A 15,084-nucleotide genomic window follows, 5' to 3' on the forward strand; every position below is an offset into this window, starting at 1 on the left:
ACAGCTTTTCAAAAGGTCTTCACTGTTAGTTGTCCCCATATTCCTTCCTTTACCCTACCCTCCCATCCCCCTCCCCATTTAACCTCCTAGTCGAGTTTCCCTTTTATTCTTTATAACACCGTCTTCTATTTCCCCTTCCTTGGAAGCTCCTCTCCTCCCTCCTGGTCCCTTACAAGCTCCTAACCTCTGTGGTTACTCTAAATGAAACATACATATCTAAAGTTTAAAAAGCTAATATCCACAAATAAGAGTTATCAGGCTCAGGATGATTGTTTCTGGTTCCATCCATTTACCTGAAAACTTCATAATTTCATTTTTAGCAGTTGAATAATATTCCATTGTGTAAATGTACCACGTTTTCATTATTCATTCAGCAGTTGCTTGTCAACTAAGATGTTTCCATCCAATTTCTGGTTATTATGAATAGAGCAGCAATGAACATGAGTGAGCAAGTCTCTTTGTGGTGATATAAGTCTTTTGGGTATATGCCTGGGCTTGAGATAGATTTACTTTCAGCTTTCTAAGGAACAACCACACTGATTTCCTTAGTTGCTGTACAAGTTGGCACTCTGACTAGCAATGACTAAGTGTTCCCCTTTCTCCACATCCTCACCATCTGCTATCATTTGTTTTATTAATCTTGGCCATAAGATCTTACTTGGGTAAAATGAAATCTTCAAGTAGTTTTGATTTCCATTTCCCTGATGGCTAGGTGTTGAACATTTGAAAGTGTTTCTCAGCCACTTGTGTTTCATCATTTGAGAACTCTCCTCTTAGTTCTGTACCCATTTTTTTTTTTTTTTTTTTTTTTTTTTGGTTTTTCGAGACAGGGTTTCTCTGTGTAGCTTTGCGCCTTTCCTGGAACTCACTTGGTAGCCCAGGCTGGCCTCGAACTCACAAAGATCCGCCTGCCTCTGCCTCCCGAGTGCTGGGATTAAAGGCGTGCGCCACCAACGCCCGGCTCTGTACCCATTTTTTAATTGAGTGTTTGTTTTTTTTGTATTCCGGTGTTTTAGTTCTTTGTATATACTAGATACTAACCCTCTATCAGATGTGTAATTGGTAAGGTTTTTTTCATTCTGTGGGTCTAGGAATATTTTTAAAGTAAAATTTTACACAAGCTGTTTCCCATTTCTTTCACACTAAATGTTTTTCTTTCTCCGTTTTTATATGTGGAAGGGGGTTGTGCATGCATATGGCTGCATGCTTTGTACTTGCAGCACATACGTGTGGTGATGCTCCTTCTCACAAGTGTCTATGCATGAGTATAGAAGCCAGAAATTGGTGTCAGGAATCATCCTCAATTGATAATCCATTTTTAGGCAGATCTCTCAGCAAACCCAGAGCTCACAGGTATGGTAAGTTTTCAAGACATCTTCCTCTAGGGCTCCCCTGTCTCCACCTTCGGAGGCTGGAATTACAGGCAGACCTCCATGCCCACCTGGCGTTGTGGGTTCTAGGGATCTGAACTACAGGGTTACACTTGCTGGCGGGTGCTTTAACCTCTGCGTTGCTCCCCAACTCCTCTTTCATGGAATTTTTACACTTCACTTAGATTGATCACAGTTTTCAAAAATAAAACCAAAATTGTAGCCCCAATCTAGTTATTTTGTCCGTGTCCAAGGGTCATTGCTTTTAGGCTGAGAGTTTGGACTTTCAATGTAGTTAGTGCTCAAGGTTAGCATGGCATTCATTTCTGGTTACTCGCTTCTGTTCCACAAGTTTCTAGAAAATACCTAACTGCCAGTTTACTTTTTTTCTTTTTTCATTTTTTTCTTTTCAGGTGTTCATAACTTTTTTCAGTTTTTTTTTCTTTTTTCTTTATTCATATATTACATCCCAAATGCAGTTTCTCCTCCCTCCTGTCTTCCAGTTCCTTCCCCCACCCCACCTCCCCTGTCCATCAGATCCAGTCCTCCTCCATTTCCCTTCAGAAAAGGACAAGCCTCCCAGGGATATCAACCAAACATGGCATAACAAGTTACAATAAGACTAAATGCATCCTCTCTTATTAGGGCTGGATGAGGCAACCCAATAGGAAGAAAAGGGTTCCCAGAGCAGGCAAAGGAGTCAGACACCCCCACTCCCACTGTTAGGAGTCCCACGAGAACATCAAGCTACACAACATACATGCAGGGGACCCAGCTCAGACCCATCCAGACTCTGTGACTGCTGCTTCAGTCTCTGGGAGCCCCTATGAGCCCTGGTAGCTGATTCTGTGGGCCATCTTCTTGTGGTATCTTGATCCCTCTGACTCCTTCCTCCCCCTTTTCCTTGGGTTTCCTCAAGCTTTGCCTGATGTTTGGCTGTGGGTCTCTGCATCTGCTCCCGTCAGTTGCTAGGTGAAGCCTCTGGTGACAACTGGGCTAGGCTCTGGTCGATGAGTATAGGAGAATATCATTAGGAATCATTTCATTGCCTTTTTTTTAATGCCAATCATGTTTGGTCCTATCCTTGGTCTCTGGGCTCCAGACTCTGGTTCCTTCACCTCTAGGCAGAGTCAGGCATGGGCTTCCTCTCATGGCGTGGGCCTCAAGTTGAACCAGTCACTGGTTGGCCACTCCCACAAGTTCTGTCCCACCTTTACCCCTATCTTGTAGGCAAGATAGATTGTAGGTCAAAGATTTTGTGACTGGGTTGATGTCCCAGTCCCTCCACTGGAAGCCTTATCTGTTTACAGAAGATGGTCAGTTCAGGTTCTGTATCCCCCATTACTAGGAGACTTTGCTAGGGTCAACCTCACAGATTCCAGGGAATTTCCATTGCACTAGGTTTCTACCTCGCCCCCCAAACGCCCCCTATTCCAAACTGGGAAAGCTACCAGTTCTAATCTTTGCGTTTACATTCTATTCTAAAAGTTGTTTTTCTCCCTTGTTTTTTCCTACTGGGCTCCTCTTCGTAGTTTGTGTCCTCTGGAAACCCTTCCTTGTTCTCAGACAGAGTTTTCCTGTGTCAGCTCTTGCATGTAGCACTGCTTCAGGCCTACATGGCATCTGTCTTTAAGCAAGAAGTATCCATTTCCCTGTCTTTTGTTTGTTTGTTTGTTTTGTTTTGTTTTGTTTTGTTTTTTGAGACAGAGTTTCTCTGTGTAGCTTTGGAGCCTGTCCTGAATCTCACACTGTAGACCAGGCTAGACTCGAACTCACAGAGATCTGCCTGGCTCTGCCTCCCGAGTGCTGGGATTAAAGGCATGCGCCGCCACCACCTGGCTCATTTCCCCATCTTTAGCTGCTACTTTATAACTTCTTTTAATTAATAAGTGAAGTAAGATGGGAAAGAGTCGGGATTTTACAGCATTATTTTTATAACTTTAGTCCATAAAATTATTGGAATGTATTGTCTTTTGTGATTTTTTTTAATTAGTGGTTCTGCCTTCAATATAAAAGAAGAGAAAGGAGGACATGAAAAATGGTCTTCTGGAGACTTTGGGACTGAACTGGTGTCTGAGGAGTCTGAGTTGGCAGCTGATCTCCTGAGAGTGAAGGATACTTGGAGTTTAAATAACAACAACCCCATAAGGGAAGGTTAAAAACTGTAACCACCCCATGAAGGGGAGATAGCAGCAGCGCTTACATTTTCTGGAAATGGAGAAAGTTGATTTTCTGTTTACACTCAAATGCCTTTCAGAAAATGACTACAAACAGCCTGTAAACTTCATGATCAGGAGAGATTAATGACAACTGCATGTGGTGATATTTTATTTGTCTACCCCAATAAAACTCATCTGAAGATCAGAGGGAAAAGCCAGCTACTGTATTAAATATAGAAGTCAGGTAGTGATATCACACACCTTTAATCCTAGCATTCAGGAAGCAGAGATCTATCTGGATCTCTGTGAGTTCAAGGCCACACTGGGAACAGAGCAAGGCATGGTGGCATATGCCTTTATTTCCCAGCACCAGTTAACCATAGAGGTCTGGAGGTCTGTACAGACAGACAGGAAGTGACAGAGGTGGGCAAAAAGAGGAAGTGATGTAGCTGGGCAGAGAGAGGAAGTGAGACAGCAGGACACAGGAAAGATATAGGTGAGTATATAGGAAGTGGCTCTCTTTGGCTGAGGATTTCTAGTAGTAAGAACATTGGCTGATGTTTTTCTGCTTCCCTGGTCTCTCAGTTTTTACCCCAATATCTGGCTCCAGGTTTTTTATTAACAAGACCGGTTAGCAATTCATCTTACAACTGCCATTTGTCTGAAAGGATTCTATGTTCTTCCTTTTCAGGCCTGCAAAGAGAAAATCAAAGGAAAAGCACAAGGTATTGCTAGAATCAAAACCATATTTGGTAATGGGAACAGAGCACACCCCACAGTGCCCTAAGCAGCCCTCTACAGTGGGAAAGAGTCTAGCCTCATCACATCCTCCTGGGAGGAGCTACAGCTTCTGCCCACCAGGATCACTGTAACCTGGCAACCACCCAATACCACCCTCAGCACTGCCCACCCCACACCTGGTTCTCCATGGGCACTCTGCAGGGGGCAGTAGCCTGGGTGGCCTTACAGAAGCTATTCCCAACTGTACAAACAAGGTCATAGTAAGGAAGACTTCGGAAACAGAATACATGTGTGAGATAAGAATATGGTTTCACCAAGAGGAATGACATCAAGGGAGTGCATTCTGACCACTAGGAAGAATCAGCCCAGGAAATCGCTCTGCTCTGTGGGAGAAAGGGGTCTGGAAGCAGCAAATTTTCAGGTTCAGGTGGAGAGCCAACTGAAGAGAGTAGAAATGTCACAGACCTCACCCACTGCAGGTGCTGTTCAGGCCCCAGGACAGCTCCTCATTCCACCAGCAGAATCCACCAACAGTGTGATCTGGAAAAGAGTGAGAACTGCTAAAGCCAGGCTGAACAATGCCGCAAAGGTTCCAGCCTCGCTGCATGCAGTACCCTGTGGGCACCGTCCCAGTGTTAACTGCCAGGGCGCACAGTAATCGTGTTCCCACAGGGGTCTCCATTTGCTGAAGACAGCAGAGAGGCAGCCTAGGGAGAGGATGAAGGAACTCATCAAGGAGATGAAACCCCAAGACAGTAACCACCTCAAAGTAGGTCCCACTGTCACTTCAGTTACCAGCTTAGGTGCCAGAAACCCACAGACTGCACGACGGAAAAGGGATGAAACAGCAGGTGGGGTTGAGCAAATGCTCCGCGTCTGCTAGCACAGGGGTTAAGCCACCCATCAAGCAGAAAGGGATCGAGTGTCAGCGTAACCAACAAACCGAAGATCAGACCATGAGTGACTGGCTCCGTACGGGTTTAGCTGATAGCCAGACCCAATGCAGTGTCTGCGCCACACATGGTTTTTAATGTGTATGTGCAGACAGACATGTAGGCAAAACACTCATGCACATCAAATAAAAATGAAGGGTAGAACCTTCTGGTAAGGTAAAGACAATTGCTTGGAAAGAGAGATTAGAACCAGAAGCCAGTGATAAAGCTACCCTTTGACAAAAAAAATCGGTCCTTTTCAGAAGTGCCCACATTGCTGCTTAGATCACTATCTGAGAACACTGTGATACTGTGATTTGTTTTACAGATCAGAAGAGAAATGAATGCTTTGGAAGACGCCCATGACCTAAGTCACCTGTCTGGGCCATGCTCAGAGGATGGTGAGTTGCCTGGCCCTCATTATCATGGTACTGAGTTGCTATCCAAATAACTTCTTTTAATTGAAAAATAGATTTTTTTTTCTTCACATAATATATCCTGATTACAGTTTCTCCTCCTTCTACTCCTCCTGGTTCCTCCCTACCTCCTCTCCTATTAAAAATCCACTCTTAGAAAACAAGTAGGCTCCCAAGGGATAATAATAAAATATAATACAACAGTGTTCCAAGGTCTCTCACTCTCTGCACATTGTCTGGCTGTGGGTCTCTGTATTTGTTCCCATCTGCTGCAGGAGGAAGCTTCTCTGATGATGACTGAACAAGGCACTGATCTATGAGTATAGCAGAGTATCATTAGGAGTCATTTTATTGTTGTGTTTGTTTGTTTTTAGAACAGTATTAATTGGTTTTACGCTAGGTCCCTGGGCTATCTAGTCTCAGGTTCTTAGTTACCCAAGCAATGTCAAGTATGGGTTCCAATTCATGGAGTAGGCCTTAGGTCAAATCATATATTGGTTGGTAATTCACACAGGCTTTGTGTCACCATTGCCCTGGTGTGTCTTGCAGGCAGGACACCATTGTAGCCAAAGGGTTTGTGCTTGGGTTAGTGTTGACATTTCTTCTTTGATAGCCTTCATGGGTACTTTCCTGTACCACAGATGCTAGAACATAAGAGTGAAGGCTCTGTATAGTAGGCACCAGCTTGACTTCTCCATGTGCAATGAGTTATGTAGGTGTCATCTTCAGCATTGAGGCCTTGCTGTCAGTTTGTGTAGAGCAACCTATCGTCTTGGCAACAGCCTGGATTGTTTGGGGATTTTCACAGGATCCCTATGGCCAACAACTCAACTAGATGTACCCAAGCCTGGTACTAGAAGCTTCACTTGGTGATAAGAGATGTTCCGTTGGGGCTCTGTCTCCCCTATCATTCGGTGATTTCATTTAGATCTCCTTCATGTATGCATATATTTAGGAAGCTTCTACTGTGTTGGGTTTCCATACTACTCCTCAAATGGCCCTTACTTTCAGGTGTCTCTCTCCATATTCCCTCCCCCATCCTCCTTTTCCCTCCCTCTCTCCACTTGATCCTCTCATTCCAACCCCTGGCCCCCAGCCAGAATTCATGCATAACTACCTATTCTATTTCGCTTTCTCAGAGAGACCTATCTGCCATACACCAGTCCCATACTCTATAGCTACGCTCTGCAGTTCTACTGATTGTAACTTGCTAATCATTGACTTAACAGCTAGTGGAATACTTGTCGTATTTGTCTTTCTAGGTCTGGGTTACTTCACTCAGGATGAATTTTTCAAGTTCCATCCATTTACCTGTGAATTTCATGATTTCAATTTTTAATGGCTGAGTAATATTTCATAGTGTAAATGTACATTTTCTTTAGCCATTCTTCTGTTGGGGTACATCAAGTTTATTTCCCATTTCTGGTTATTATAAGTAGAACAACAATGAACACGGTTGAGCCAGTGTCTTTATGCTAGGATGAAGTATCCTTTGGGTATGCCCAAGAGTGGCATAGCTAGATCTTGAGGTAGATGGATTCTCATCTTCCTGAGGAACCACCACACTGATTTCTATAGTGGATTTGTTTGTTTTTTTCTATAATTTCGTTAAATATACTTTCAGTATATTTTGACCTGAGTTTCTTCTTCCTTCTTCTATTCCTATTATTCTTAGATTTGATCTTGTCATAGTATCCCAGATTTCCTGATGTTTTGTACCTGTATTTTATTTTATTTTTGCATTCAGTGAAGAGATTTTTTTTAATTTTGGGGGGATTTTTTTTTTAGATTTAACATTTTCTTTGCAAGATAACAGTTTCTCCTATTGTGTCTTTGATGCCTAAGATTCTCTTTTCCATCTCTTATATTCTGTTAGTGAGGCTCTGATGTTCTTGTATGAGTTCCTAAATTTTTCATTTCCAGTTTTATTTTAGTTTGAGTTTTCTTTATTGATTCTATTTCCACTTTAAAGTCTTGAGCTGTTTTATTCATTTCCTTCTACTGTGTGTTTTGTGTTTCCATAAATTTCTTTAAGGGACTTATTCATTTACTCATTAAGGACCCCTATCATATTCATAAGGGCTATTTTAAGGTCTTAGTATTGTGTTCCAGGTATGTTGCATTTCTCAGGGCCTGCTGTAATAGAGTTTCCAGGCTCTAGTGAAGATATACAACCCTGGCTATTAATTGATTATATTTTTATGCTGGTGTCTATTGTAATTCTAGGCGCTGATATCTGGTCTTGTCTTTGTTGGGTGGGTGATCTGTTCCTTGGTTTCTGTTGCCTTTTCTGGTTCTTAGAAGGATGTGGTGGCTGTGTATTACCTGGTAGGGAATTCTTCTAGGATCCTGATAGGTGTGGCCACAGAGGCTCTGGGTAATATATGTTTCTGGGTTAGTCTTGGGTATTGAAGATGGGCTGGGGGGAGCCGAGGGAGTCTGCAGGAAGGAGGGTGCTCTATCAGAATCTGCTTAGTCCCCTGGGAATGGCAGCAGATAGTGAGAAGAGGCCACAACAGGTAGTCTGCTGCAGAGCTGGGGCTGAGACTGGGTTGGGTTCAGAGGAGAGTGAAGATCTGAAGCTCACCTACCTGCTTCACTGGCCTACTTGCTTCTCTGTCAGGCTTGGCTAATGCATTCCCAGGGAATAGGGAACTGGGATTAGGGGCTGGGATAACAAGATGAGTGCGGAGGAAGGTTGCAGAAGATCTGCATGACCTGCTGGAGATGTAGGCAGAGAGAAGGGAGAGGCTGCAGCAGGTGGTCCAGTACAGAGACAAGGGTTAGACTCTGGTATTGGATTTGGAGGAGAGGACAGAGAGGTGGAGATCTGCAGTTAGCCTACTCATTTCCCTCACCAGCATGGCTGACACGTTCCCAAGAAATCAACTTAAATGGAATGGAATGTTAGGGATGTTTCAATATATTTCAGAAATATATGTATACATTGCTGAGCATTGAACCATAAAATACTGATGTGTTACAGTGCTGTTCATGTCAAAATGTGTTTGGTATTATGTTGTAGAATATTATTTTAAGTCATGCTACTTTTGTTTACATTGCATTTGTTTAACTCTGTGAAGCTGTGTTACTGTGCCTGTGTAAAACACCTGATGGTCTAATAAAGAATTGAATGGCCAATGGCAAGGCAGGAGAAAGGATAGGTGGGGCTGGCAGACAGAGAGAATATATAGAAAAAGAAATCTGGGAGAAAAGAAGTAGCCAGAGAAGGAGGAGGACCCAGGGGCCAGTCACCCAGCTACACAGCCAGCCATGGAGTAAGAGCAATATTTACAGAAGTAAGAGAATAGAAAAAGCCCAGAGGCAGAAGGTAGACAGGATAAGTTAAGGAAAGTTGGCAAGAAACAAGCCAAGCTAAGGCCAGACATTTATAATTAAGAATAAGCCTCCATGTATAATTTATTTGGGAGCTAGGTGTCAGGCCCCCAAAAGAGCAAAAACAAACAACAGTACTATTGTAAGATTTTTTAAATTTTAACTATGTATATGTATGTGAGTATATACATGTCTGTGCAGGTGTCTAAGGAGGCCAGAGGAGTCAGAGGTCTCTAGAGCTGGAATTAGAGGCAGTTGTGCATAGCCTAGTGTGGGTACTAGGAACTTTGTCATTTACAAGGTGCTCCTGATTAAGAGCCCAAAGTGTGTCTGCTGTTAAAATAGAACAAGAGAAAATACACACTCTCCATGAAAAAGTCATGATTGCTCCTTCTGTTCTTCTTCAATGTGAGCAGCACTCCAAGTCTTTTTGTTGATTCTACTTCTGTCCAAGGCCTATGCTGTGTTCACAGCAGACTGTGTTGTCTCTGCCTGTAATGCTGAAGTAGCACTGGGACCTTCCCTGCCACCCTACCTGTCCTATTCTGCAACCACGGCCCCATAGCATTAGTAATTCATGTCTGATTACGTTAGCCCCTTGCTTAGAACACATCCATGCCTGCTGGTTGCTAAGAGGTTAAAGACCATTCCTCTGGCTTACTCTGGTATCTCTCTGTGTTCTGTCTCCTTCAGAGACACTGGTTATGATGATAGAACTGTTTCCTTGTTCCAAGCTTCCTGCTTTCAGTAGCTTTACTGAGGTATTATTGGAAACAATAAACCACACATATAGAAAGTATCCTATCTGGTAAGTGATGACATATGTTGAACACGTATTTAATTATATAACCAAGATGTTGACAACTCAAATGCCCATAAGCTTCTTTACTGTCCTTTATATTTCGGATTAAGGAACTGCCAAATTGGGGCTGGAAAGACAGCTCAGATGTTTAAGAGCATACACTGCTCTTGTAGAGGACCAAGTGTGGTTCCCAGCACCCACATTAGGAGGCTCACAACTACCTGTAACTCCAGCTCCAGGGGTCCAATGCCTTCTTCTGGCCTCTAAGGTCACTGCACTATTGTGCATGTACATACATATCCACACACTCATAAGCACACATGTATACACACATACACACATAACTAAAAGTAAAAATAGGTGACCCAAACACCATCTGGCATGGATGTATTTGCAGAGCCAGGAGGCTCACTGTTCTGCGGTGTCCCAGCAGGCAGACAGGGCTGTGAAGTACTACACCCCAGAAGAGATTCAGAAACACAAAGCCAGCAAGAACACAGGGGTAGCTCTATACCACAAGGTCTACAACTTAACCAAGTTTCTGGATCAAGTCCCAAGAGAGCAAGCAAGCCGGGGTGATGCTACCAAGAACTTTGAGTATGTTGGGCACTCTACTGATGCAGAACTGTTCAAAATGTACATCATGGGGAAGGGGCACTCCATCCAGATGGCCCAAGTTAGCCAAGCCTTCAGGAACTCTTATTACTACTGCCCAGTCTAATTCCATTTGGTGGACCAATGGGGTGATCCCATCCTCTCAGCTCTGATTGTGGCTCTGATAGATGGCCGCTACATAGCAGATTAACTGCCTCTCTGAAGCCAAGGAAGAAATGACTGCCCAGGACAAGGGAGGGAAAAGCCCGTGTCAATCACTTCCACTAACAGAAACCTTCCTCTGAGGAAGTAATTGTGACATCTGTTTCCTTTCCTTCCTATATTTTAGAGAAAAAAAACAAGGAACCCCTTCTGCCCTTGAACTTCTCAAATGTACCTTTCTATTTGGCTTCGTTGTGGTGTTTCTTCACTATGTGTACTTACTGTAAGCACAATCTCTTTTCAATATAGTTGGCTTTTAAAATACAAAAAAATTAAATAAAAATAAAATATTCCTTTTAAAAAGCAACTTCCAAATTGTTTTAAAAATATTTGTGCTGTTTTCCCCTTACAGCAACAGAATATGGCATTCACGTTCCTTCCTTTCTTCACACACAGTACTGGAGGGCTCCAGTGGGTGTCTGTTGTGTGTCTCAGAATGGCTGCAATGGCCGCCAGTGATGAGGATGCGTTGGTTCTCATCAGTGTATCTTCCTTGGGAATTTTCAGTCCAAGTCTTTGCTTTTAATTTTTTAAGTTAGGTTGTTTGTTGTTTGTTGAGCTTCATGAGTTTTTTGTTTCTACATTTTGGATACATTCCTTTTATCAGATACATTCTTTCTGCAAGCATGAGGACCTGAATTTTAATCCCTAACACCTACATAAGAATCCAGGCATGATTGCATATACTTTGAACACCAGATTTGCAAGATGGAGACAAGGTGGGTCCCAGGAGACTGCCAGCTTCAGGTCCAGTGAGGCAGGAACCAATAGAGGAAGGCATGTGTGGTGACTGGGATGAGAATGGCCCCCAGAGGTCCATCTATTTGAATACGGGGTCCCCAGCTGATACTGTTTGGGAAAGATTAGGAGGTACAGCCTTGTTAGAGGAGAGGTGTCATTAGGAGCAGGTTGGTCTACAGAGCGAGTTCCAGGAAAGGCCCAAAGCTTCACAGAGAAACCCTGTCTCGAAAAACCAAAAAATTAAAAATAATAATAATAACAAAAGAGTGAGAATAAAGAAGAGAAAGAGAGGGTTGTCATGAGCAGCCTTCAGACCACTTTCCTGAGCAAAATCTCAAGAAAAAAGGAAGGGTCAGACTTGTGTAATTCACAGGAGGAGGGATTGTTATGCCCAGAGTCCGGACCCCCAAAGACCACCAAGAGACCAAATCCAATGCAAAAGTAGAGTCTTTTATTGTTTTGAGTTAACTTGGGCCTCTCCACCCATCTGATGCAGCAGCAGAGCATAAGAGACCCCCAAGCAGCAATGGGGCAGGGTATTTACAGGGAGTAAAGCAAGGGAGGTCTTAGGGTCTACAGACTACATAGGAACAGACTCAGGATTGGTTTATGCAAGTGGCAATCATGTTAGTAATTTTTAATTGGCTAGGGTTAGTTGGGGATTACAGTTATCCATTTTTGGGCAGGCCTAGACAAGTCTTAAGCTTTGTCCTTGAGCTGCCATGGAGACTGGCTGGCCTAGCACTACTGACTGTGGGGGCTGGCTCAGTGACCCAGGCTTGGTGGGCCCTATCTCCCTGTCCCAGCTGGCAGGGGCATCAGTGATTAATTGTCCTTTGTTCATGGCCCTCCCAGAAACTGCTTGCTCTGTGTCAGGAAACTGAAATTGAGGCCTGATCTCTGAGAAAAAAAAAAAAAAAACTGAGCAGCCTGTTATGATCCTTTCAGGGATATCTGGCAGGAAGCTTCATGTCACATGATTTAGTTCAACATGACAAGGAGCATGGAAGAGACTAGAAACATGAATTAAGAGCCGTCAAGTCACTGCACAGACTGCTTAGTTCTATCCCAGAGAGAGCTGTGAGGATGCGCGACTCTGCGGGCTGTGGGATTTGGCTTGCTCTTTATTTGCCTGCTTGTTTTCTAAAGAGACAGAAAGATGGTGTGGAATTGGATAGGTGGGGAAGAGGAGAGGATCTGGGAGAAGATGGAGGAGGGGGAACCATGATCAGAATAGAGAGTATAAAAAAATCTATTTTCAATTTTTTTAAAAAGTGACCACTGTCTTACAGAGGCAGACCTGTGTTCTAACAGACAGCAAACAGAAAGTGGGGATGAGCCCTGGGAGCTGCATACGAGGAAAACTGGGAACAATGTAGCTAAAGAAGAGAAGAAGAAAACAGAGCCGGTGAGAGCCAGGTTAGATCCCCAAGGCCTGGAGTGGGAAGAGCCCTGCAGTTTGAGGTTGAGTGGTTTTGATGAAGACTTACTTTCTACTAGATGTTGGGGGAGGAGGATTCATGTAACTGCTGACTATGTAACCAACCCCTCTGGCATTTTGAATAGGAGAAAACTTCCTTGTCTTGTGAAGTGTGAAATCCTTGCAAAAAGCGTAACAGGCCATTGCCCCTACATATTTTTAATAGTTAGGTGCATATTGTTTCAAGTCACGATTTTAATGGCTCTATAGGAGCCTACTACATAGGAGTCTTGTTACTTATTCAGCAATAAGAATTTGGCAGGCCTTTTCATGTATTTTTTTTTTAAGGAATGATGTAAAAGAAACTCAAGGTAAGAGAATTGATAGTATAAAGGATTTGTTGATAAATTTGCTTAGGAGACATTTAAAAGGGAGAATTTAGCTAAGGGAGTACAGTCCCCCAAAATACCCCAAAGATAATTAGTCTGCTAACCAGTCCTGTTAGAGATAAACAAAATCTCCAATGTTTGGGTGTAAATGTTTGTTCATGAGGATTGACCAGCCATTGGGCCCATCCCCTATGAACATGCCCAAGGGTGTGCAGGGTCACAACTATCATCAAGTTCTTTGTTCTTAATCTGTACTAAATAAAGTAGATGATTGATTAATTTATTCAATATCTCTCTCTCATTGATAAAATAAATTCAACTTATTTGTTGAAAAAACAGGGTACTTTTTATTATTGAATCAATTGATCTTGTATTGATTTTTAAATTACTTATCAAAATAATAATAAGATGAATTGAAGGCATTAGTAAAAGTTAAAATAGACTCCCTAGTCTTGTCTTGAATTCTAGTAATATGCATATGCTCATTGTTTGAAAGCTTTGAGGGGTACATGTAATGTTTTATAAAAATAAATTTTTATTTCTAATTAACTCACATACTTGTTTGCAAGCAATAACTTTTAGGAATTAATTTTCCATTACTTGTTTTTATTAGGGGGCTATGTAGAAAATTATGCCAAATTATGTGTAAACAATCATTTTCAATGTGTCAAATTGCTGAATAGTTTCAAGATGGCCTTTCCAAAATAACTACCAAAGTTTCGCTTAACAGAAACTTATCGTCAAGAAAACATCTCTTCATTATTACCTTCCCAATATATATGATCTCTGGAAAAGATTAAAGTGAGAAATTGAAATCATGAGATCTAGAAAAAGTATTGAAACCTAGACATTAGGATAATAAGTCAGGATGTTGACTTGTTAGGGTAATGAAAAGCAAGGTCGAGCAGTGGGCATTTTCTTTTCAAAAGAATGGATTTTAAGTTAAGTATATTTAACCACAGAGTTTCAGTCAAGCGAAAAGAGAAGAAAGAGCATGAAAGTGTGAAGACACAGATGCCAGGAAAAGACAGGCTTTATAGTGGAGATACTGAAAACCAACAATATGACATGGCTCTGAGGATCCTGCACACGAAAGCAAAACAGACTTTGAATCAGGTAATAAATTGCTTACTAGGAATTATCTTTAATGTGTGTGACTTTATTTCATCAATATCAGCTATAATAAATCTGATTAATATGTATATGTGTATGTATATCATTAGGCAGTATAACCTGCATGGCTGTTGTGTGTATGGTCCATTGCTGACCAAAACATCGTCATGAGGTCCATGGCCCTATTATGGAAGTGTTTAACAAAATGTTATTTCAGTGTCTGGATGGATGGCTGAGTGATTAAGAGCATACTGTTCTTCCAAAGGTCCCGAGTTCAGTTCCTGGCACTCACATTGGCTGTTTTAAAACCCCCTTAAACTCCAGCTCCAGGGCATCTGATACCCTCTTCTTGCCTCTAGGGACACCCTACACATGCATGTATACACACACAGGCACATAAAGGAAATGTCACCTCACCCTAAAACGAAATAATGGCATTTATAGTAAATAGCTACAGTAAATCTGGGAGGAATTAATGAGGAGTTTTATGATTGAACTGTCATACATGTTAATTGGGCCATTTTTTATGTCAAAACACAGCCTCATTAGCTTTACAACTATAAAGAAACTTGTCTTGTGTTTCATAAAGAAATTCACTTCACAGTAGTGTCTATGCCTGTGTGAAGAAACTATTTTTGCTCTGTGACAAGGTTCCTATGTCTTACACAGTTAGATTATGGTTTGTTCACGTGGACTGATGGTCCCTGAGCATTAACCAGCTACTTTCTTTGGATAGATTTTTGAAAGTTCTACATTTTATTAAGCTTTTAGGCTTTTTGCCACCAATGATGTGGGATTAAACCTTCGTGAAGCATACATTTAAACTATGAGGAAGAAAACAGTACCAAC

At 42.1% G+C, this 15,084-nt stretch overlaps 1 protein-coding gene and 1 pseudogene across 1 annotated transcript in view; both read left to right on the forward strand.

Moving 5' to 3' along the window:
• Positions 1–2,438: 2,438 nt before the first annotated feature.
• Positions 2,439–15,084, forward strand: part of LOC102918882 (ankyrin repeat domain-containing protein 26-like) — a 36,568-nt gene continuing 23,922 nt past the window's right edge. The window contains 7 exon segments of the mRNA XM_076562608.1: positions 2,439–2,596; positions 3,364–3,500; positions 3,503–3,524; positions 4,221–4,254; positions 5,531–5,603; positions 12,606–12,732; positions 14,085–14,238. Of these exon segments, the coding sequence (XP_076418723.1) occupies positions 2,439–2,596; positions 3,364–3,500; positions 3,503–3,524; positions 4,221–4,254; positions 5,531–5,603; positions 12,606–12,732; positions 14,085–14,238 (705 nt within the window).
• Positions 10,142–10,561, forward strand: LOC102918278 (cytochrome b5 pseudogene; annotated as a pseudogene).

Source organism: Peromyscus maniculatus, chromosome 1 (assembly GCF_049852395.1).
Source record: "Peromyscus maniculatus bairdii isolate BWxNUB_F1_BW_parent chromosome 1, HU_Pman_BW_mat_3.1, whole genome shotgun sequence".
Classification (NCBI taxonomy): Eukaryota; Metazoa; Chordata; class Mammalia; order Rodentia; family Cricetidae; genus Peromyscus; species Peromyscus maniculatus.